General features: G+C 41.6%; 1 protein-coding gene across 2 annotated transcripts in view; it reads left to right on the plus strand.

Moving 5' to 3' along the window:
* The window catches only part of CREBBP (CREB binding protein), a 124786-nt gene that overhangs the window by 35404 nt on the left and 64926 nt on the right, over positions 1–24456 (plus strand). For both annotated transcript variants that reach the window (XM_073214575.1, XM_073214576.1), the window contains exon 3: positions 23202–23378. In XM_073214575.1, coding sequence (XP_073070676.1) covers positions 23202–23378 — 177 coding nt within the window. The remainder of the gene's footprint in view (positions 1–23201; positions 23379–24456) is intronic.

Consider the following 24456-nt stretch of genomic DNA (forward strand, 5'->3'; position numbering starts at 1 on the left):
TTGTGATTATTTCCATTTTCTCGTTCCTAACTCTTAAAGAAAATATATAAAATAGAAAACATAAACCATTTCAACAACATGGCAATAATGTTAACAAGGCACTATGATTTTTTTTTTTAAGTGATTTCTACATTTCAGCAATAGTGAAACCTGATACATCCTTTTTGGTAGTGTGTTCTAATTTTCTACTGAAAATAACCCAAGTGCTCGTCTTTTAGAAGGAAAGTAGAAAAGTATACATTTCAGTCGGAATTGGAAGGTGCACAGACACTCTGGCCGCTCTCCGGCTGCTGGTGCTGAGAGCCGCTGCCCTGCACAGAGACCGCGCCACGGGGGCCGCAGCTGGGGGAGGAGGCGCTGTGGAGCATCTGACCAGGCGGTCCAGGATCTTTCTAGTTCTAAGGTCCGTGAAAATGTGCTTTGCAGCCTTAGAAGTCCTTTCGGTCCTTTCTTATAAATAACGAATCTGAAAAGGGACCAAAATATAGTTTGTATGGGGTTAGATGTTTATTAATTTTTTTTTTATGTAAGGTTTTTTACATGCCCTTCTTTTTTAGAAAGTGGTCAGAAAACACAGACCTTGCTTTTGCCTGGTGCTCTCCCTGAGGGGTAAAGGTTTTGATTTAGATCCAGACCCCCCTGGACCCAGGAAACCAACATTTGTTCAGATAAGAAAAAGAAGCAGGGGCTCTCAGACTTGAACATCCACATAATCACTGCAAGCTTGTTAACCCAGAATCCTGGGCCCCCTCAGAATTCCTGATGCAGCAGGTTTGTGGTGGGGCCCAAGAATTTGCGTTTCTTCCCAGCTTCCAGGTGACCCTAGTTGTTCTGGTCAGGGGCCACATTCTGAGAACTTGTGCACTGAAGGAGTGGGTAAGCAGAGTGTAGTCAGTAAAGAATTATAAGAGGCAGGTTTGCTATTAAGGAATGAATGATTGGTCTACCTTCTGCTTTTTTGGAATGATGATTAGAAATCCTAATATTTAAGAGCAAGAGAAATAGTACTGTACATTTGTCTGATGCTTCCATTTTTTTTCCATATAATGTCATTTCATGAAATAATGCAAAGAAAAAAAGGGGATTTTATATTAAGCAAATACTTGTTTGGCCTAATTTGGCTACCATGTGCCTTGGGATGTGTATAAACTCCTGTAGGCACAGGTTTTTGGTAGAACTACTAAGCAGTCTTTTACCAGCTCAGTAATCTTTTTGTGACTTTACTGGAAGGTGATCATAGTTGTCCTGCAGAACATGCAGTTCAGGATGTGCCTGACTTCCCATGATAATTATCCATGAATTTATTTCCTTTTACAACTTCTCAATTACACGAGATTGTGTATGTGTATTACATGGCTTGACCACAGGTAGTTCTGACCTGGCTGCTGCCTTCCAGGCTGCCTCCCCCAGATTCATGCCGCCGAGTGCCTGAGAGCCGCACTCGGGCGCTGGAGTAAGCTGCCTCAGCTCAAATCCAGGCTCCGCTAATTAGCAGCGGGAAAATTATGTAAACCATTCTGGGTCTTAGGTTTTTGTTTTTAAATGAGAATAATAATGGTACCTGCCTTAGAGAATTGTGTAGATTAAAAGGGAATACTAGTAATAATATTTATCTCAAAAGTGTTGCGCTGATTAAGATGGTGTATATATAGTTGTAGTTAGCACAGTGCCTAGGTTTACTGAAAAACCTGAAGATTGGTTAGTTAGCTGGCAAGGGGCTTTCTCACATGGAAGGATTTGAGGTCACCACAAAACATTTGAAGAAGTAACAAGACGGCTTTGGTAATGTTTTCAGAGAATATTTTCTAGTATTAAAAATAGTTGATGTTTATTGTACAAAATTCGAAAGCCTAGAGAAGAAGGCATTGTCCATATTTCTATCACCCAATTCATAATTAGTGTTATGTTAAGTTTTTAATGTTTTCCCTACCAGTCTTCTATCTACAATTAAATATCTTTTTTTAAGGTGAAGTCAGTCATGTTTCTTTTTTCCAGTTAACTTTGTAACTATTTTTGGTAACACCAGTTGAATTAATGTTTTGCTTAATAGAAACATTGGAGGCTTTGATTTGTTAATTTTCCCAGGTGACTACTGTGAAGAGCTTGTAAGAAACTTTTAAGAAACACCAATTGACCTTGTTACTTCCCAGCTAAAAGGTCAGCTATTAGGATCTGGAGTTAAAGACCTGAATATGTTACAGTTCAAATATTTTATTATTTTTGGAGGTATAATTTACACAGAATGAAATGCATAGATCTTAACTGTTACAGTTCGATGCCTTTTTCACAACTCACTCTGGTGTAAGGTGCACTCTGTCAAGATTCAGGGCATTCCCGTTCCCACAGAAAGCTCCTTTGTATTCTTCCCTTTTCTGTCCCCTTACTCCGCAGCCACTGCTGATTTCTTCGACCATGGATGAGTTACCTGCTCTCAAACTTCATGTAAATGCAATAGTGTAAACTTTTTTCCCCCAACAAGACTTCTTTTGCTCACAGTGTTTTCTTGAGATTCATCCATGTTGTTGCCTGGATTGAGTAGTTCTTTTTATTGCTAAATAGTATTCCATTGTATGATATACCGTGACTGTCTTATCCAGTCTTCTATTCATGGACATTGCAGTGGTTTCCAGTTTGGAGCTATTAAGAATAAAGCTTCTGTGAAATTTTTGTGTAAGTCTTTGTGTGGACATACAGATTTTCCTTTCTCTTGGATAAATAACTAGGAATGGAATTGGCTGGATGAGTTGTTTGTTTCTGGATCCTGGAGTCCAGGAGTCAGCAGACTGCAGCCCGTGGGCCACCTATGGCCCACAACCTCTGAATGGTTTTTATATTTGTAAAGGAGTGGTTGAAAAATAAACTCATAAATAAAAGAATGAGGGATGGAAACCATAGGTCTCCAGCTGGGACTTAAATATTTGCTGACTAGCTCTTTATAGAAAAGGTCTGCCATCCCTGGTGTGTAGAGTTCCATTGAGCTATCTATCCATTTCTTAGCTTTATATTAAGTACTAAAATAAGGTTGTTTAGTTTCTCATGCTCATTTCTGTTTAATTTCTAGATTTTATATCATTGTTTGACTTGTTCATTGCTAATATGGAAAAATAAAATCGATTTTTCTGTGTTAACATTATGTCCTGTAGCCTTGCCAAACTCACTTTATAATTTACTTAGTAGATGTCTTAGAATTCTTTAGGTCATGTTGTTTTTGAACAGTTCTACTTCTTCCTTTCTAATCCATTTGCTGTATTCTTCTGTGGCGTTACTGCTCTGCCTGAGACCTCCAGTACAGTGTTTGATAAAAGTGGTGAGAGCATACATCCCTTGTCTTATTATTTTATTTCTTTCTTTCTTTCTTTTATTTTGGTATCATTAATCTACAATTACATGAAGAACATTATGTTTACTAGACTCCCCCATCACCAAGTCCCCCCCACAAACCCCATTACAGTCACTGTCCATCAGCGTAGTAAGATGCTGTAGAGTCATTACTTGTCTTCTCTGTATACACAGCCTTTCCCCTGTCCCCCCTGCTACACTGTGTGTGCTAATCATAATGCCCCGTTTTCCCCCTTATTCCTCCCTTCCTACCAATCCTCCCCAGTCCCTTTTCCTTTGGTAACTGTTAGTCCATTCTTGGGTTCTGTGAGTCTGCTGCTATTTTGTTCCTTTGGTTTTCCTTTGTTCTTATACTCCACCTATGAGTGAAATCATTTGATACTTGTCTTTCTCTGCCTTGCTTATTTCACTGAGCATAATACCCCCTAGCTCCATCCATGTGGTTGCAAATGGTAGGATTTGTTTTCTTCCTATGGCTGAATAGTATTCCATTGTGTATATGTACCACATCTTCTTTATCCATTCATCTACTGATGGACACTTAGGTTGCTTCCATTTTTTGGCTATAGTAAATAGTGCTGCGATAAACATAGGGGTGCATATGTCTTTTTGAAACTGGGTTGCGACATTCTTATGATAAATTCCTAGGAGTGGAATTCCTGGGTCAAATGGTATTTCTATTTTGAGCTTTTTGAGGAACCTCCACTCTGCTTTCCACAATGGTTGAACTAATTTACATTCCCACCAGCAGTGTAGGAGGGTTTCCCTTTCTCCACAACCTCACCAACATTTGTTGTTGTCTTTTAGATGGTGGCAGTCCTTACTCGTGTGGGGTGATATCTCATTGTGGTTTTAATTTGCATTTCTCTGATGATTAGCGATGTGGAGCATCTTTTCATGTGTCTGTTGGCCATCTGAATTTCTTCTTTGGAGAAGTGTCTTCAGATCCTGTGCCCATTTTTTAATTGGATTATTTGCTTTTTGTTTGTTGAGGTATGTGAGCTCTTTATATATTTTGGATGTCAACCCTTTATCGGATCTGTCATTTATGAATATATTCTCCCATACTGTAGGATGCCTTTTTGTTCTATTGATGGTGTCTTTTGTTGTACAGAAGGGTTTCAGCTTGATATAGTCCCACTTGTTCATTTTTGCTTTTGTTTCCCTTGCCCAGGGAGATATGTTCATGAAGAAGTCGCTCATGTTTATGTCCAAGAGATTTTTGCCTATGTTTTTTTCTAAGAGTTTTATGGTTTCATGACTTACATTCAGGTCTTCGATCCATGTCGAATTTACTTTTGTGTATGGGGTTAGACAGTGATCCAGTTTCATTCTCTTACATGTAGCTGTCCAGTTTTGCCAACACCATCTGTTGAAGAGACTGTCATTTCCCCATTGTATGTCCATGGCTCCTTTATTGTATATTAATTGACCATATATGTGTGGGTTAATATCTGGACTCTATTCTGTTCCACTGGTCTATGGGTCTGTTCTTGTGCCACTACCAAACTGTCTTGATTACTGTGGCTTTGTAGTAGAGCTTGAAGTTGGGGAACGAGATCCCCCCTGCTTTATTCTTTCTTCTCAGGATTCTTTTGTGGTTCCATATGAATTTTTGAACTATTTTTTCCAGTTCGTTGAAGAATGCTGTTGGTAATTTGATCAGGATTGCATCAAATCTGTAGATTGCTTTAGGCAGGATGGCCATTTTGACCATTTTAATTTTTCCTAGCCAAGAGCATGGGATGAGTTTCCATTTGTTAGTGTCCTCTTTAATTTCTCTTAAGAGTGTCTTGTAGTTTTCAGGGTATAGGTCTTTCACTTCCTTGTTTAGGTTTATTCCTAGGTATTTTATTCTTTTTGATGCAATTGTGAATGGAATTTTCCTGATTTCTCTTTCTGCTAGTTCATCATTAGAGTATAGGAAAGCAACAGATTTCTGTGTGTTAATTTTGTATCCTGCAACTTTGCTGAATTCTGATATTAGTTCTAGTAGTTTTGGAGTGGAGTCTTTAGGGTTTTTTATGTACAATATCATGTCATCTGCAAATAATGACAGTTTAACTTCTTTACCAATCTGGAAGTCTTGTATTTCTTTGTTTTGTCTGATTGCCGTGTCTAGAACCTCCAGTACTATGTCGAATACCAGTGGGGAGAGTGGGCTTCCCTGTCTTGTTCCCAATCTTAGAGGAAAAGCTTTCAGCTTCTCGCTGTTCAGTATGATGTTGGCTGTGGGTTTGTCATATATGGCCTTTATTATTTTGAGGTACTTGCCCTCTATACCCATTTTGTTGAGAGTTTTTATCATGAATGGATGTTGAATTTTGTTGAGTGCTTTTTCAGCATCTATGGAGATGATCATGTGGTTTTTGTCCTTCTTTTTGTTTATGTGGTGGATGATGTTGATGGATTTTCGAATGTTGTACCATCCTTGCATCCCTGAGATGAATCCCACTTGATCATGATGTATGATCTTCTTGGTGTATTTTTGAATTTGGTTTGCTAATATTTTGTTGAGTATTTTTGCATCCATGTTCATCAGGGATATTGGTCTGTAATTTTCTCTTTTGGTGGGGTCTTTGCCTGGTTTTGGTATTAGAGTGATGCTGGCTTCATAGAATGAGCTTGGAAGTATTCCTTCCTCTTCTATTTTTTGAAAAACTTTTAAGGAGAATGGGTATTATGTCTTCTCTATATGTCTGATAAAATTCAGTGGTGAATCCATCTGGGTAGGAGGTTTTGTTCTTGGGTAGTTTTTTGATTACTGCTTCAATTTTGTTGCTGGTAATTGGTCTGTTTAGATATTCTGTTTCTTCCTTGGTCAGTCTTGGAAGGTTGTATTTTTCTAGGAAGTTGTCCATTTCTTCTAGGTTTTCCAACTTGTTGGCATATTGATTTTCAGAGTATTCTCTAATAATTGTTCGTATTTCTGTGGGGTCTGTCGTGATTTTTCCATTCTCATTTCTGATTCTGTTTATGTGTGTAGGTTCTCTTTTTCTCTTACTAAGTCTGGCTAGAGATTTATCTATTTTGTTTATTTTCTCAAAGAACCAGCTCTCGGTTTCATTGATTTTTTTCTATTGTTTAATTACTCTCAGTTTTCTTCTCTGATCTTTATTATGTCCCTCCTCATGCTCACATTAGGCCTCATTTGTTCTTCTTTTTCCAGTTTCAATAATTGTGACTTAAGACTATTCATTTGGGATTGTTCTTCCTTCTTTAAATAGGCCTGGATTGCTATATACTTCCTTTTTAGAACTGCCTTCGCTGTGTCCCACAGAAGTTGGGGCTTTGTGCTTTTGTTGTCATTTGTGTCCATATATTGCTTGATCTCTGTTTTAATTTGGTCATTGATCCATTGATTATTTAGGAGCATGTTGTTAAGCCTCCATGTGTTTGTGAGCCTTTTTGGTTTTTTTGTACAATTTATTTCTAGTTTTATACCTTTGTGGTCTGAGAAGTTGGTTGGTAGAATTTCAGTCTTTTTGAATTTACTGAGGCTCTTTTTGTGGCTTAGTATGTGGTCTATTCTTGAAAATGTTCCATGTGCACTTGAGGAGAATGTGTATCCTGCTGCTTTTGGGTGTAGAGTTCTGTAGATGTCTGTTAGGTTCATCTGTTCTAGTGTGTTGTTCAGTGCCTCTGTGTCCTTACTTATTTTCTGTCTCGTGGATCTGTCCTTTGGAGTGAGAAGTCTGTTGAAGTCTCCTAAAATGAATGCATTGCATTCTATTTCCTCCTTTAGTTCTGTTAGTATTTGTTTCACATATGCTGGTGATCCTGTATTGGGTGCATATATATTTGTAATGGTTATATCCTCTTGTTGGACTGAGCCCTTTATCATTATGTAATGTCCTTCTTTATCTCTTGTTACTTTCTTTGTTTTTAAGTCTATTTTGTCTGATACTAGTACTGCAACACCTGCATTTTTCTTCCTATTGTTTGCATGAAATATCTTTTTCCATCCCTTGACTTTTAGTCTGTGTATGTCTTTGGGTTTGAGGTGTGTCTCTTATAAGCAGCATATAGATGGGTCTTGCTTTTTTATCCATTCTGTTACTCTGTGTCTTTTGATTGGTGCATTCAGTCCATTTACATTTAGGGTGATTATTGAAAGATACGTACTTACTGCCATTGCAGGCTTTAGATTCATGGTTACCAAAGGTTCAAGGGTAGCTTCTTTACTATCTAACCATCTAACTTAACTCGCTTATTGAGCTATTATAACCTCAGTGTGATGATTCTTTATTTCTCTCCCTTCTTATTCTTCCTCCTCCATTCTTTATATGTTAGGTGTTTTCCTTGTCTTATTCTTAACCTGTGAAGGGAGGCATTTGGTCATTTATTACGAAGTATGATGTTAGTTGTAGGCTTTCTAAGATACACCTCAGTGAGGAAGGTCTCTACTGTTGATAGTTTGCTGAGTCTTTTGATCATAAATGATTGCTGAATTTCGTCAAAATATTTTTTATGCATTTATTGAGATGATCATAGGGATTTTCTTTATTCTAATGTGATGAAGTACATCTTTCTGAATGCTGGACCAACCTTCCATTCCTGGGGCCAACCTCCCTTGATCATGATGTACCATCTGCTTTATGTATTACTGGATCTGATTTATTAAAATGTTGTTCAGGATTTTTGCATCTGTTTTCATGAGGGATATATGGGTCTGTAATTTTCTTTTCTTGCAATATACTTACTTTGTTTTGATGTCAAGACTATACTAGCTTCATAATTATTCAGTAATTGTTCCCTCTTCCCTTTTTGGGAAGAGTTTCTCTAAGATTAATATTTTATCCCTTAAATGTTTGATAAAATTTATCGGTGAAACCATCTGGGTCTGGAGTTTTTCTTGAGGGAAGAATTTTTTTTTATCATGATTCAGTTTAATATGTACAGGCTCTTCAGATCTTTCATTTCTTGAATCTTCATTTGGGAATTTGTTTTTTTTCAAGGAATTTATCAATTTCATTTTTATCTAATTCTAAGTTCTTGAGTTTATTTGGCATAAAGTGTTCATATACTCCCTTGATTACCTTTTAATGTCTGTAGAATCTGTAATGATGTCCAGTGCCATCTCTTTCAATCTAATATTTGTAATTGGTGTTTTACTGTCTTGTTTTTCCCTGGTCAATCTAGGTAAGGGTTTGTCAACTTGACCGACATTTTCAAACAACCAACTTGATCTGTCAGTTCTCTAATGTTTTCTGTATCATTGAGTCTGTTATTTCTTCCACTTAGTTTGGGTTTTCTTTGCTCTTTCTAGCTTCTTGAAGTAGGCACCTAGGTCATTTAGACTTTTCCAGTATTAACATTTGAGCAATAAATTTCACCCTAAATATTATTCCATACTGCATCCCATAATTTATTTGTTTTGTTTTTATTATCAGTTCAAAATATATTTATGTTTTGTTTATTTTCTCATGTTTTTATATAGAAATATATTGCTTAATTTTCAAATATTTGGAATTTTTCAGATAATTGTTACTGATTTCTAATTCATTTGTGGTCAGAGAACATGCTCTGTATGACTTTTGTCGTTTGAAGTTTATTGAGACTTGTTAATATGGTCCAGCTTGTGGCCTGTCTTGACAAGTGTTCTACATATGCTTGAAAAGAATATGCATCCTGCAGTTGTAAGGTGCAGTGTTTTGTAAGTGTCAGTTAATTTGGTTGATTGTGTTCAAATCAGCTGTATTTTGCTTTGGCTTGTTTATCAGTTACTAAGAGTACTATAAAGCCAACTGTAATTACAGATTTGTCTATTTTTTTCTTAATCAGAATGAAATTTGACTACTTATTTCTTAAATTTTGAACCCTTTTCATTAGGTGAATATGTATTTTGGATTATTAAGTCTTGCTGATGAATTGAGCTTTTTATCATTCTAAAATGTTCCTTTTTATTTCTGTTAATATTCTTTGTCTTAAAATCTACTTTGTTGCAACACAGCCACTCTTATTCTCTTATGATTAATATTTGCAAACTATCTCTTACCTTCTTGTCTGTATCTTTATATTTAAAGTGTGTTTCTTATAAAGAGCATTTTGTTGGAACTTGTTTTTAATCTGTTCTGACACTAAGGCTTTTAATCAGGGTATGTAGTATATTTACATTGAACAGTGATAGAATTGAGTTTAGGGAAAATTTGATCCTGCCTCTTTGTATATTTAGTGATTTTTGTATAGTGGACATTGTGGAAGTGTTGCTGAATATGAGATTTGTTGTCTTCCTTTAGAGAGTGTTGGGGTTCTGGCAGATATTTGACTCACAGATCAGTTTGGTTTGTTTTTGAACTTTCTGAAGGCAGGTATTGAGGAGTCCTGCTCCTCAGATGTAGTCTTTTGGGCGTCTCAGTTCAATTCCCAGGATGCTCAGCAAGGTCCGAATCTCTGTGTCTCCAGCACTGTGCCCCCTCCAGGATCTGCGTGGGGCCCTGGCTGCACACTTCAGCCCCAGCCCCTCCAAGTCCCTGTGCTTCTACACGGGCTGCAGGTGCCCTTAAGCCTCTGCTCAAGCTCTTCCTGGGCCTGTTCTCCTGTTGCCTGTGGGTCTCTGTTTTGTTGTTTGTTGCTTGTGGTTTTTTGGTTGGGAAACTTACCCAACTTGAATGAGCTAATTGAATTTCTGGGGGTTCTGAAGCTAGGAGCCTAACCCTCAGGCCAGCCCCTCACTGTGGCAAGCATGGCAGCTTCAGAGATGGACTGACGGGACAGGGTTCGTCTGGCGTGGTGGAAGACAGCAGCAGATTATGAGGAAGCTCAGAAACATCGTTGTACCTCAGCATTTAAAGTCACCCTGTAACTACTCAGTAGGTGAAAAGTCTGGAACTGGAAACTCAAACGTTTTACATGGGGGCCCAGTTTTCAAACCCAGGGTCTCTTTGAAGACTTTGCTCTTTGTATTCCTCTTAGTGCGTTTCCACCAGTACAAACGTTTTAGGAGCCATTCTCAAACCTGGCCATTAACCTGTCTCTCACACTTAAGCATAGATTTGGGCCGATTCCTGAACTATAATGATTTACAGATCACTTGGGGATCCTGTTAAGATGCAAGTTCTGATTTGCGAGGTCTTGGGGTTGGGGCCCTGGTGAGTCTGTTTGGCTAACAAGCCCTAGGAGGCGGTGATGCTATGGCTGTGCACTCTAGGCACTGGGAAATCTCTCCATCTTGATGGTGTGAGCATATATTAAGGGTATATAATGGGTGCCCATTAGTGATGAGGTATGTCACACTTCAGAAATTATGTTATTTCCTTCAGTGTTTAGTGAAGAAAGTTAGGAAGTGTTAAACCTAACACTCTTTATGTAAATAGGCCCAAGGCATGACTTCAAGGATCGACTTCTCCAGAATGTTTCTGCAATATTTTGGAAAGAGTTACATTTACTTTAGACAGTAATTTGCTGTCCATCTGTCACCAAGTTAAAACATTTAGGGTTTTTATGTTGATTACTGTGTAATACTTCTGGCTTTTTTCAGAATTATATAATGACTATAACATAAGATTTCAGTATGATCCTGTTATGCAACAAGGATAACAGTGTATTTACTAGTCCTGAGTTACAGTAAGGGAAGAGCAGGCAAGGACTGACATTTCCCGGGTGCCCATTGTACTGAGCACTGTTCTGGGTACTTTGCAACATAATCTTGCTTTATCTCATGTTAATAATCCTGTGAGGCAGGTGCCATATCTGTTTTATACATGGAATAAAATATTCTGAGCCACATTCCTGCCTCCCAGGAAATTACTCAAGCCATCCAAAAATGCATGTTAGAAAGTGGCAGACTGACTTAGCGCTCTCCTGTGTATGACTCCAAAGTCTGTATTTTTTCTACTACACCATTTTGTCTATAATGTAGCAGGATTCAAAATATGGTGGGAAAGTACATAATACCTAATTTTCTGTGTATGGGTCAGGTTATCCCCCACTTTATAAAATTCATAGGACAGGAATTATGGAGAGTAAGTCTAATTTCCAGGAGTCTTTTTTGTTATATGAAAGGATTTACTGCCTGTACTTTTCTAGAAATACACCCATGTATCCTTTGAGCCTTGCCAGTTGTCTGAGTGGGCTGTGGCTCTCAATCAGAAATATTAATTCAACCAGGCATGTTTTGAAAGATTCATGAAGAAGTTGACTTTCTGGCTAGTGAAAATGTGTGCTTACCTCTCACATGCAGGAGGCCAGCATAATTACAATTTCTTTAAATGTGATTTTTTACAAGTGATTTGCCCCTTAAATTGTTTTTAATACTGTAGCAAAGAAAGGTTTGATTTGTGACTTATTGGTTTCATTTTGTTTTTTTCCATTAATTTTCAAAACACACACAAAAGAACAAAGAATAATATAATCAATACCTACCCATTGATCAGAATTAATACTTTATCAGATTTTCTCCTGATAAATATCAGTAGTTTTTTTGCCCATTGTTAAAGTATACCTATTTTTTGGAACAGTTCTAGATTTACAGAAAAATTGGAAAATAGTACAGAGGATTCCCATACTCTTCTCCCCAATTACACAGTTTCCTATTATTAACATATTAATATGGTACATCTGTCACGATTAATGAACCACTCTTAATACATTATCAGCTGAAAGCCATACAGATCTCTCTAGTTTTCCCCTAGTGTTCTCCTTCCGTTTTAGGATCCATCCAGTAGTCTGTATTAGATTCATTATGTCTGCTCAGTTTTACCTCTTGGCTGTGACATTTTCTCAAACTTGCCTTGTTTCTGATGACCTTGACAGTTTTGAGGAGGACTGATCAGGTATATTTAGGATGCCCCTTTATTGGGATCTGTCTGATGCTTTTCTCATCGTAAGACTGGGTGATGGGTTTGATTGGCTTATGGAAGGGAGATCATAGAATTGCCATTTTTATCCCTTCATATCAAGGGTGTGTGCTCTCAGCATGACCTCCCGTTATGGTTGATGTTGCCCTTGATCTGGTTGAGGCAGTGCCTGTCCGTGTCTGCTGTAATGTTCCTCCTCCTTCCATCTTGTCCTCTTTGGAGGGAAGTCACTGCACAGTCCACACTCGAGGGGTGGGAGTTTTGCTCTACCTGCCTTAGAGTGGAGGGTCTACATAATTTATTTGGAATGCTTCTGCCTGGAGATTTGTCTCTTCTTCATAAATGAAATCAACTTGAACAGATTAAAAAAATTAATGTATTAAACAGTTTGATAAACTATGTGTCTTACTTTTTAAGAAACACTATTATTAAAATTGACATGCAGACTTGATTCATTTATTTTTTAACTTCTGTTCATATGACTTTTAAAATTCTTCCTTGTATTTTTTCTTTTTTTGTTTTTGTCTTTGTATTTTTTTTATTACATTTTTTCTATATTCTTTGTGCAGACTTTTGAAGGTACACAAAACACTGAAAACTTTGCCTCCTACAGGGGGTGCAAATAGTGGGTGTGGCTAAATCTCAGAAACAAGAGGTTTTGTTTCAGTGATTTTTTAAAATCAGGATATACTCATTCATAAATGGAGTTTTCCCTCAAGCATTTTGGATCATCTTTTATTTGCTTGGTAAAATGCATTCTGCGTGCATAAACATTCTTTTTTGTTCTGTTTTGGTTGTCTGATGAGGAGTACCTTCCCTGGATGTTCTAGTGAAGCAAGTGTCCAGAGCGCTCTGAGCAGCATTTGATCGGAGCCATGCATTGAATGTTGATGGCCTTTTCTGTTCAGGAAGTACAAATAATTATCAGTGGATTGTAATTCCAGGGCCTTCGTTCTTTGTATATATCTCTGTGCATATTGTTACCTATTTCGGGATAAGCATGTGGTACTTTGGTTTGTGGCCTTTGAAAACTGGTGCATGATCTGAAGTACTGTGATTTCAGTGGTTACTTTGTTATTTGGTGAGTGGAGACTTTGTTGCCTTATTGAGGGCATTGTGAGGAGCCATATTACTCATTTTATGTGTTTCTGCCAAGTGTATGAAGAATGAACTGGAAGACAAGCCATCTTAAATCCTAGAACAAGGCGGGAGAGAGAATGTTAGGAAATGCCAACCTCAGACATTGTCTAGGAATTACTGACTGTAATTGCTACAGTTGGGATGCGTGCCTGCTCTTGGTATTGTAGTAAACTTACTCACTTTAGAGAGTCCTGTCTGATGTTAGGTATTTTCTGCTCTCTATTTTTGGAAGGATAGCTTAAAGCCACGTGAAGATTGCACAGTGCTTTGTGGTTCTCAGAGCATTTTCCTGTGTGCTCTTCCATTTCAGCCAGAAACAGGAAGTCCGAGCAGCCCCTTGTGCCAGGCGCACAGGGGTGTGTGAGTGAGCTCGGTGGTCAGCAGCCATGCTGATGCTGATAGGGGTGTGGGAAGCTCAGAGATAAGGGGCACACCAGAGAGGTTACAGAACCTCTTTTTTCCCCTGAGAACCGGGTGTGTTGTGCTTGGAGGTTTGCTGTGGGATGGGAGGCGCTGGCCTGCCTGGCGGTGGCCCGCTCCGAGTTGTCAGGGAGTGGTCACACCTTCGTGGCGCTGCCACTACATGTGGATTCATGAAGGGAAAGGTGTGTGGAGTGGCGACTTTCAGATCGCGTCTGTCGGGATCTGATTGGAGAGAGCATAGCAGCTTTTGTTCCTGTCTGTCGGTGTTAAGAATGATGTGCTTCTGAGACAGTGCTTACCTTTTATAAGAGAGTAATCATCAGCATTAATGATTAGCTTACTCCTGCTCTTTCCAGTCTCAGTTTTAATTAATACCTTAGATCTATCACTTAACTCCTAGCCAGATGACTGTCGTCTAGTCCTGTTGTGGATGTGTGAGTAAATGTAGACTTTGAACCTGACAGGGTAGTTTCTCTGGGCCTAGTGGATGCCCAGGCTTCGCCCGGAGCTGGCTTACTGTGGGTGGTGGATGACAACACAGCTGCTGCAGTTGGACAGTACTGTTACCAGTTAGCCTGCCTCTGAAGGCCCAGCCCAGGCATGACCTCTTGAGCCATTTGTCTGTCCCTCAGGCCAGGACCCTGTGTTCCTCTTCAGACTCCATTTAGCAGCCTGTGTCGGTGCCACCTGCTGACAGTGCACATCTGGTTCCCAGGTAGCTCATGTCTCTGACCTTGGCCATGGAAGGACACGGCCCTGGGTCTGCCACCCGTACCCCATAAGATGTCCCTTCTGAAGATGTTAATAGACATCACTCTCATGGTCAATAAACATGCATATTGCCACAGCCTTTTCAACTTCCAGTATCCCAAAGAATCAGAGCATTTTCAAGAGCTGAGGGAGATCTAGGAGGCAGGTGGGCTCTAGTGAGAGCGAAGCAGATGTGATAGCTGCTGGGTGGTCTCCTTGCCAGGTAAGGCCTGCTTCTTAAACAGATGCTTTCCAGTTAGAAATGCACTTTACTATCTAAATCTGGGAGCTAACCACGTTCTGGTAAGCCCTTATGACCAGTCTTCTGCCTGTCGCTCTCCAAAGCTTAGGTGCTAGATAGACTTGGATGAAACAGTTACCTCCTGCTGCCTGAATTATGAACCAGAGTACAGATAAGCAGATGATTGTGCCTTTGTTGTACCAAGAGTCAACCGTGTGATTTCCAGGTTGAAAACATACACTGTCAGAGCAGTGCTCAGCTTTTTACATCCTGACTGGCTGTTGACTGCTTGTGCCTCTCTTTTCCCTCCTCCAGCAGCCTTTGCAGATAGTGGTGGTAGATGTCTGAGCCGCCTTCAGGCTTTTTTCTGGTCACATGTGTATACATTAGAGCAAAGTGTGACAACTCGTAGCCATATTATAAACAGGGTGAATTTGATTTAAATTACCACCCTGGAGTAATCTTTGGCCGTCACAATCAGTTTGAGCCACCTAGTTTTATCCAGTGTCTGGTGACAGCCTAAATTAATATTGTAGGTACAGATGTGCAGCCAAACAGTGGGTTATCTTGTCATTATGGGCAGTCAGGATATTTGGATAGAGAATGACTTTTAAAAAACAGCTTTTCCTCCTTACAATAAAATATTTTGTGTAGATAATGAGAATAATATAAAAAGTTAAAAAGGAGAATAAAAATCACCTGTGAGCCACCCTGGAGGTAGCACTATGAAATATTTTGGTGTTCTCTCTCCCTTACTCTATTTGTGTACACCCATGTACGCATGCATGTGGTAGTTATGGGGGTTATGTTTTATATCCTTCTTAAAAACGTAATATGCAGGGGACATTTGCTTCTTGTCCGTAATGAGTGACTTCTTAGGGTAAAGGGACAGTCTTACCACAGCGGCACCACCACCGCCTGGTCAGTTTCTCCCGTTGCTTTTGCACTCACTGTCCTCAGCAATGGGGGGGGCTGCAGTCTCTAGAGTGCTGAGTCAGCTCTGGGTGTCCTCAAAGTCTTGTGCCTACCCATCTCCTTAGCTGTATCACCAGTGGCGGGTGGGGGGGGGAGCTGAAAACATTTTACTGTACCAACTATATTTTGTTAGGACTCCTGACAGTTCAATTTTTGGTTAGAAGTAGAGCCACATGTGTTTGAAACAATGGTATATCTTTGAATGGGTTTCACAGTTTTAGATTTATGGAAATGCTTAAGTTGGGCAGGGCCTTACCTTCTTCCTCCAGTCTTCTCACTGCTGAGGCCCAGGAGGTTGGGTAGGAGGAGGCCATAGGAAGCCCCTGGTTCAGGTCCTCGCACCTGCCTCCTGGGGCTTTTCTGCTAGTGCCGGTGCTCCTGCCGCAGCGATGCTGACAGCCAGTCTGTCTCAGCAGCTTGCTCGGTTTTCCTGCCCCGGTACTGGGGAGGAACAAAATTTTCTGCTCGCTCCTTCAAATTTTACTTGGAATAATGATGGGCTCTCTTCCCAAAAAGCCTTCTTTGCATCTTTGGTCCTGTCTGTACCTCTCCTTTCCCTGAATTCTGTGTTACCTGTGTGGACGTTACCTTGGCCCTCTGTTGCCTTCTCTGCGTGCACTGTTCGGTCACTTTTCAAGTGGATTGTAAATCCATGAAGGGGAAGGTACTTATTAGCCTGCAGAGGGTTTGGGGCAAAGGCTTAGTTCTTCGAGTGAATTATTAAAAGCTTGCATCTCTATTCCATTGTGGTATAGCTGAGCTGCAGTGTAAATTAAAATTGGTCTTTATAAGGATTCATTCTTTATAAAAATAAACTGCTTTTCTGTTGTCTCTTTCCTTTTCTCTCATATTCTTTTATCATCTTTTCCTCTTTCGTCTTTTTTCTCCATGGCCACTCTGGGCTTGGCTTGGCTTGGCTTGAAGGGAACACTCAATCTTAAAGAGGCTGCTTTTCTACCTGAAAAGATACTAGGACTTGGAAGAATTAGGGGAAGTGGTCATTGTGACTTTCATTGTCCTTATTTTTGAGTATTTTGCGTTGGTTTAGCTGTACTTGCTGTGACATCCTCTGGGAAATGGAGCGCGAGCTGCAGAGCCTGGGCCTCGTGCACTGTGGCCAGCACCTGGCTGTGCAGACTCTGAGTCACTGATTGTCACTCATTGCAAGTAGCTGGGCCTTTCCGGAGTGGACCTCATGCAGTTCAAGCCCTGATTGTTAAAACTAAGAGAGTCATTGGGTTTTAGGATCAGAAGGGACTTTAAAGATCACCTAGTGGGTTATCTGTATACTTGATGTTTCATAGCTAAGCACTGAGACTTAGGGGGACAAGAAGTTTGTCCTGACTAGTGACAGGACCAGGATTACTGTTTCCTCACTGACAGCGGTTTGGTGTTTTTGTTTGTGAATTAATGCCAGATGAACCTTGGAGAGCCAGTGTGTCTGATAGTCGTGACCTACTGAGGTATAGCAACAGAGTTAGGGTACTGGTTTTGTTGCTAGAAGTTTCTAGATCAGTTGAGTGAACACAAATGAGGCCTCAGCCGTGATCTGCTCTACCACCTCTTCAGGCGTCTCCTCCATTCTTTCTAAGTCACATTCTGGTCATACAGCATCCAAGCGAAATACCATGAGAGCCTCTAGATACTTTTACCCATCTTCTGGTTGCCGTGCATCAGTCTAAGGGAAGTGTTTCGACCAGGGAGGCCGTGAATTTCCCTGAATGCCTTCTAATTTGGCAGCATTTGTTAAGAGCTGAGTCCCATAAGGTGGGCTGCTCGTGTGCCTTGGGCCTCCAGCCCCAATTCTCCTGCTCCAGGTGACTCCGGACGGCCATGCAGTGTCGCTGGCATTGCCATCTGCTGCATATTTCTACTTACTCTTTATTTGCCAAGTTGAGGTACTGGAAGGATTCCAAGAGCACGCGGGTGATAGCAGATAACTGCGTATACAGCCATGTCTTCCCGTGAAAACTGCTTTACTTGGCTTTCTCCCAACCATGGTAGGTTGCCAAGAGAAAATGCTGTTGGCTTTACAGATGATATGGCCGTACTCTGAGTTAGTTCTGGTTCTTTATGCCATTGAAAAGAATACTTCTGGCTCTTAAATTATTTGGCAAATTTTTGTTAATGGTGTATTAAAGTGTGTGGCTTTTACTACACGAATTTTGGGTTTACATGTATACCCATGTGTGAAGAAAGTTGCTGAAAACTTCAGGTTGGTAAATATGTCAGGTTAGGCTGAAGTCGTGTCAAGCGGAGTGTTTGTCACTATGTCACAGCCATCTTAGAATGGGAGTTGTGTCAATTTCTCTTTTTTTTTTTTGGTGGGAACATTCTTTCCTGTGCACTTCTATGTTTTGATTTAAATTTCAATGTGGGAAGGTTAAGCTAGGATATTTTGATCATATATTGTTACTGCTAATGATATATTTTAAAGATGAATATTCTGCATATTGTCTCTAAAGCAAGAAAGCAATCTAGAGTGAAAACTGGAAATGTTTGTGATTTACTAGAAAAATTTGAAAATATTTTTCTATTAAAAGTATTTCTACATCCAGTAAATGCACAAGATTGTTTTTGTCACAAGTTTGCTTCATGTTTCTCTGAAAATGTCTCACAATTCAAGCTGGCCTCTCCCTCTGATCCTACGTGTTTGAACCACTCCCCATCATCACATGATCTCTAAAACATGTTCATTTCATGATTACCCTAAGCATTCTTATGAAAGAAGTTACGTGTAGTGTGAAATGACTCCTGCCAAAGCTAAACAACCACATGCTGCCAACCCCAGTGGTGCTGGTTGATGCCCGTGACGCCTCCTGGTGCTTCCTGTGCAGGAATGTGCCTGACCTCCTTCATACCCCAAGAGGAGATGCTATTATCTCCACCTTAGTGATGATAAGACCGAGGCACAGAGAAGCCAAGTAAATTGCGCAGGATCACTCAGCTAGCGAGTGGGAGCGCCACCTTCAGACCAGGTCAGTATCCCCCAAAGTCCACACACTCAACTACAGCTCACTGCCTCTGAATGAAGTCTTAACTTGTGGCTGTATTCCGCTAAAATTTTCTTTCAGTTTGTTTTGTTTTTTCAAAACCAGGCCTTGGGCTGACTTTGGCCCACCAGCCATAGTTTGCTAATGCCTGGACTTAGTTGACTGAGTGTGTCTCTGACCATTGGTACAAGCACCATGTGTGAGCAAGTCCAGGTGTGCCTGGAAGAGAGACAGTTCCGCTAAACAAAGAGGTGTGGAGCCTTGTGTCCTCGGGCAAAGCCTCAGCGCAGGGTCTCCTGCCCATTTGCTTGCTGTGTTCCTAAGCTTTCTGGGCCACCCTCTCCTCACCCATGAAGGGGTAGGTTTTAACCAGATACTCTTTGAGGCCCTTACAGCTGAAAATTCTAACCTGTCCAATTGTTCCTAGTAAGCTTATTGTTGAAGGTCATATTTTGTTTCCTTTCTGTGTATTTTCTGACCAGCACGAGGAACGCTTGCCCCCACCCTGTCAGAGGAGCAGTGTTTCCTCTAATCACTCTGTTGTGTAGTGTAGTGTGGTTTCAAGTGTATATCAAGGTGTGAGGAAACTGCTGAAGAATTCAGCTTTTGAAAAAGCAGCATGTTAATGGTCTCATAGAAACCACGTCAAACTCAGCATTTGTTGCCACTTAAAGCATTTCTGAAGGCCTGGCCCACTAAGTGGAATCAGGAAGTGGAAGTATGTTTCTGGCTGTCCTGCTCCAGTCCTGTACATCCTCCCCCTTCCCACCTTTTCCAGATATTCTCAGCTGGTCACACAGCATGCCCCTATCAGGCTTTTAGCTTGTAAATAAGGTTATGATCTAGTCCTTCTCAGGAGTTGTGTTTCAAGAGGGTGTTTGGAGGTGAAAATCTGGGAGAGTGCATTTGTGGGGATGGCTGTTGATATAAGTGGTTGATGTCTTTGGGTGGGAAACTGTCTACCGGAAAAGGCCCACATGTGGCAGGGTTGTATGAGATCTGGGAGAGCTTCTTATCCTCCTCTGAGAGTTGAGAGGGGCAGGCAGGGGAGTTTCTTCCCCAAGGACAGACATCCTTAATCTTCAGGGGATGTCAGGACCCTCTTTGAAAATCTAATAAGGGATCTTTCTTCTTGAAAATGCATATCACACAAAATTTGTATAGGCTTGATCGCCCAAACCCTGCCCCCTGCCATGGACTGCCCAAGTAGTGCCTGGCCCCCTGCCTCATCCCAGGACAGTTTGGGCTGCTGATAATGGGGAGAGGAGGTGCAAGTCTGTGGCAGCCCTAACTGCAAAGAAAGCGTTCTTCTGTCCCTCTTTCCACACAGGAGCAAGAAAACGCATGCTTGGCTTGCTGCTGTTGTGTGTGGAGCCCATTCTGGAGAGAATTCCATGTTCAGTGTTATTTTTCTTTAGTCCCCCGCCCTCTCGTTTCCTGCCCCAGTTCTTTAGTTTTCAGTTTACTCACTTATTTGAATAGATGTGTTAGGCAAGTTGTAAAGATATTCTTTGGGTCAGTGCAGTGGAGACAATCTTCCTGTTCTTCAGGAGCACAGAGCTGATTTTCTTACTAATGTACTGATAGTTGTATCACTGACAAGTAGAAAATGGAAATATTTTCTCATACACTGAGGTCAGCAGAAGAGGCTGTTTGCAGCCAGAGGTGAGCACTGAGGCTGATGGGTCAGGATTTCAGCGCACCCACCAGTGGTACGCTCTGGGCTGCGGCCTCGCACCCACGCCAAGAGTTTGCTGGTCTAGGGGCTGTAGCACAGGGGACCTGCTTTACAGCCAGGCTGGGCTCCCGTATGTGCTGTGGTGGCTGCCCAACCATTACCATCCTGCAAAGCCCGCAGCGCTACATCGTGCTCAACCCCTCCACACCGCCGAGTGGACTGCCTGCCCACCCCAGCTAGTCCCTGCTGCCCTCACGGTGAGCATTAGAAGAGGGAAAGGAGATGGTTAACTGCTGACTCTCCCAGTGCCCGCCCAACCTCAGCAACCTCGTTCGTGCTTGGCTGCAGTCTATGATCCATCTGTCCTCAGGGTAGCTGGAGACGTTTGTTATTCAGAGGGGCTCCTGATGCGGTGGCCTCTTAGGGTGTTCATTTACTTGGTTCCTTCCCCAAATACTAATGAAGCGCCCACTATGTGCTAGGGCCCAAGGCCACAGAGGAGACGTATGTTCCGGGAAGTTTCATCCTGGTTTTTTGTCACAGACAGATGTAAGATGGATTGTTACAAATACTGTTACGACAGATAATGCTGTACACTTGCGCGGTGTTCCATACTTTCCATAGTACAGCTGCGGTACCCATCCTTCAGAGTAGAAAGGGAGGCATCGTCTACACTGTCCCTCTTCTGGGAATAGCTGTCAGTCACCTGCCTGCCAGACAGCATAGGACTTGGCAGTATTTGACTGATGGGCCCGCACCATCAGCACATTTTGCTGTAGGCACTGTTTCAGTAGTAAGGCTAGTGTAGGCATTGTCCAGGTTCTTTGGAACTATGCTCTAAAGAATGGTTTCCTCATCAGATCTCATGCTTTAAAGTCATGCTGAAGCTAGTAGTTAAACCCATCCTTGGGGTGTAGGGGTGTGGGTAAAGCCTCAGGGTCTGGCATGAGTTTTTTTTTTAATCTAGTTTGTCCTTTCCTTGTACACAGGCATTATACGTGTCTTTTTATTCTCTCATCAAAGTGGTATGCACAGACCACACAGTAATAGGTTCTCGATTGATACATTTGGTTGTAAGTACATTTTCATGGGAATACTGGTAGACCTATAAGGCATTATTTAATTTAGATTTCGTTATGGGAGAGCTTTTTTTTTTAGGTACTGAATGTAGTTAACTTTGTCTATTTTCTGAAATTGAACTTGATTAAATACTTAAAGGGGCTCTGGAAGCAAAGAGTTACAGTAAATTTTAACATGTATGGGCTGTTGCTGAATGAGGCAGAATTAAATGTTAATTCCATAGGCTTTAATTTGTTAATATATTGTGTAAATTTCACCGTCAACTGAGTATGTGCCTATTTCTGCTGTCCTGCTTTTTTAATTTTATTGAAAAGTTTGGTGGTGCTTCTCGAGCAGCTTCAAACCAGACCTGATAAAGTACAGTTGAAAATAAAGCCAATCTTACTAAATTATAAAGTTGGGAAATTAGAACAGTTATGTAGATAGTTTAATTAATTAAAGTTTGACCTCTTGATTTTACTACCTCATTATGAGAATTGGTTCTAAAAGTATGTTTGTTAACTTAGACATGGGAACCACATGTTCCCTCTGATCAAAGAATAATACACCTAGAACAGGGATTCAGAAATCTGGAAATCTCTAGAAGGGAATGGCTTTTACCCCAAACTGTAGGCTAACACTGAGAACTTCCAGTTCTACCCGGCTCTACTGGAGATGGCTTGGGGTGGGGGAGAGCCCTCCTTGGGAGGTGGGCTAATCCTTCAGGTGAGATCAAAGACCGCAGGAGGAATGTAAGTGGCCGGTGTGAATGGGCTGTCACCAGTCGCCACATAAGGCTGGTGGAGAGAACCAAGCCACAGTGTCTTGATTGGGAACCTCTCCCCTAAGAGGTCTCCCCAGGGGGACCCTTCCTCCCAGGTTCCCAACGTCAAGCACACCGAGACACCAGCAAAGTAGAGCAAGCAGTAGGTCCCAGATGAAAGGGTAGGACCAGCGGCAAGATACGCCTCTCTCAGTGATGAGTCTCTGCTCCTGCAGAGGGGGCCGGCGAGGAGCGGATGTCCTGCAGGGCTTCCGAACACACTGCAGTGGCTGTGGGAGTTACAGGGAACCGGGCCTGCCGGTCAATGACGGAGGGAATCCTGACTCACGGGGTTGGTTGTGGGCCCTCTTGGAGGCATAGTTGGGGTTCCTCCTTTCTATTCTTGTGTTTATCTGCTATGTTTTTTACTACTTTGAAAAATCTTTTTATGGAAAATTTCAGACATAGTATTAGTTTAGAACTAAACCCCCCCACACACACACACACCTGTTGCCTGGTGAGGAGTTAGCAGCATCTGGCTAGTTATTTTTCATCCAAATCCCCTTTCTTGCAACAACTGCTTGTTCCTACTGTGCATTTGAACTAAATGGAAACTGAAATTAAATCTGATGGGGAACCCGCAAAGAAACTAACTAGTTACAGAGGATTCAGGATGAAATGGAAGGAGCTGCCGTGGCGATCTCCAGAGGATCTTCGTGTGTTTTCCGAAGGATCTTCTCCATGTGTGGTGCTGCTGTCAGGGGAGTCAGGCCGGGGAGCACTGGCCCCGGAATACTGTTAGGGAGGGGATAGGTTGGGCTGCGGGAGGCCTTGGGGGTCTTTGCCTTTAGTATGTAACCACTTGAGCAAGTTGCTCCAGTAATAATCCTCTGCAAGCCTTAAGAATGAGCCTTTAATTTACAGTTGAGAGTTTCACAGGAAATGCAGATTTCTGTGTCAGCGGGTCAGAGTGAGCATCTCTGAGGCCCTTTGTTCCGTGTGATCATGTCACAGTCCCTAATGTTGCCTCTTCTTGTTTCAGATGGCAATGGCTGGCAACACAAGTCCATTTGGCCAACCCTTTAGTCAAACTGGAGGGCAGCAAATGGGAGCCCCTGGAGTGAACCCGCAGTTACCCAGCAAGCAGAGCATGGTCAATAGTTTACCTCCCTTCCCTGCAGACATCAAGAACACTTCAGTCGCCAACGTGCCAAACATGGTAAGTTGCCCGTGGCCCTGTGGGCTGTGGTCTCCAGGGGGCACTTTGCTGAGTGTGGTCTCATGCTGGCAGTGAAGGTCTGCAGCTGACACTGCGTCGTGGTTGATCAGAAAATAGCCCCGCTTCCTCATGAGGAGCACACTGTCAGGGAGTTTGTATTTTCTGTGGTGAACTGGCAGTGGAGGGCCACAGAGAGATGATTCAGCCAGTCCTTCCTGGGACCCTTTGTGGAATGAACACATTCCTGGCCACGCATAGCTTTGCTTTCTCTCCAGAGACACCCTCTTGACTCAGTAGTAGAACAGTAGAGAGATGGGCTCTTCTCACACTTCTGTTTGCCAGTGGGTGATGCTCTCAGAAGCCCATCAATTTACGTTACAGTCGAATGAAGATCATCTATCTTTGGAAGACTGTGTCGTTTCTTGAGATGTGGGCGTAATGTCTGACTTGAAAGATGGTTTCAGGTGTCTTCATTCTTTCTGAGATTTCCCACCTATAAAATAGGAACTTGGAACCTCTCGGCCTAACTAACCAAGGTATTAATGGGAAAACAGCTCCTTTTGTACTGCACAGTGGAAACTCTTAATTACAAACACTAAGAGGGATGCGTTGTGTTCCCTTGTCAGACCTTGCAGTGCACGTGCAGCTGCTGCTTATCCCATGTGCCTTTGGTGGTCCGGTGAGGCTAGGAGCACCCAGCTCCTTCCCCTGGGCTCGCTGCTGGGAACCTGCCCTTTCAAGTTGCCATCCTCCTAGTTGTGCAGTAGTGGATTGGGAAGGGTCAGAAGAAAACCAGGGGCTCATGTTCATAAAAAGTTGTTTTTTGTCTTCTGATTTTTAAAAGCTTTTTATGTTAAAGTATTTGTTATAAAGATAACACAGAAAATGCCTTGGTTTCCTCTAATCTTAGCATCTTATGTAACATGCTTACAGTAGTTAGAAACTTTGGGGCTCTTGGAAGAAAGGAAGAGTTGGATCTCTTTCTCTGTGTTTTTGTTGAAATTAGAAAATGGGGTAATAGTAAGGTGTCCTGATCAGGTGCTGTTTCTCCTTTTCCTTAAGGGATGCCAGTAATAAA

The sequence above is a fragment of the Manis javanica genome, chromosome 10 (genome assembly GCF_040802235.1).
Source record: "Manis javanica isolate MJ-LG chromosome 10, MJ_LKY, whole genome shotgun sequence".
In the NCBI taxonomy this organism is placed as follows: domain Eukaryota; kingdom Metazoa; phylum Chordata; class Mammalia; order Pholidota; family Manidae; genus Manis; species Manis javanica.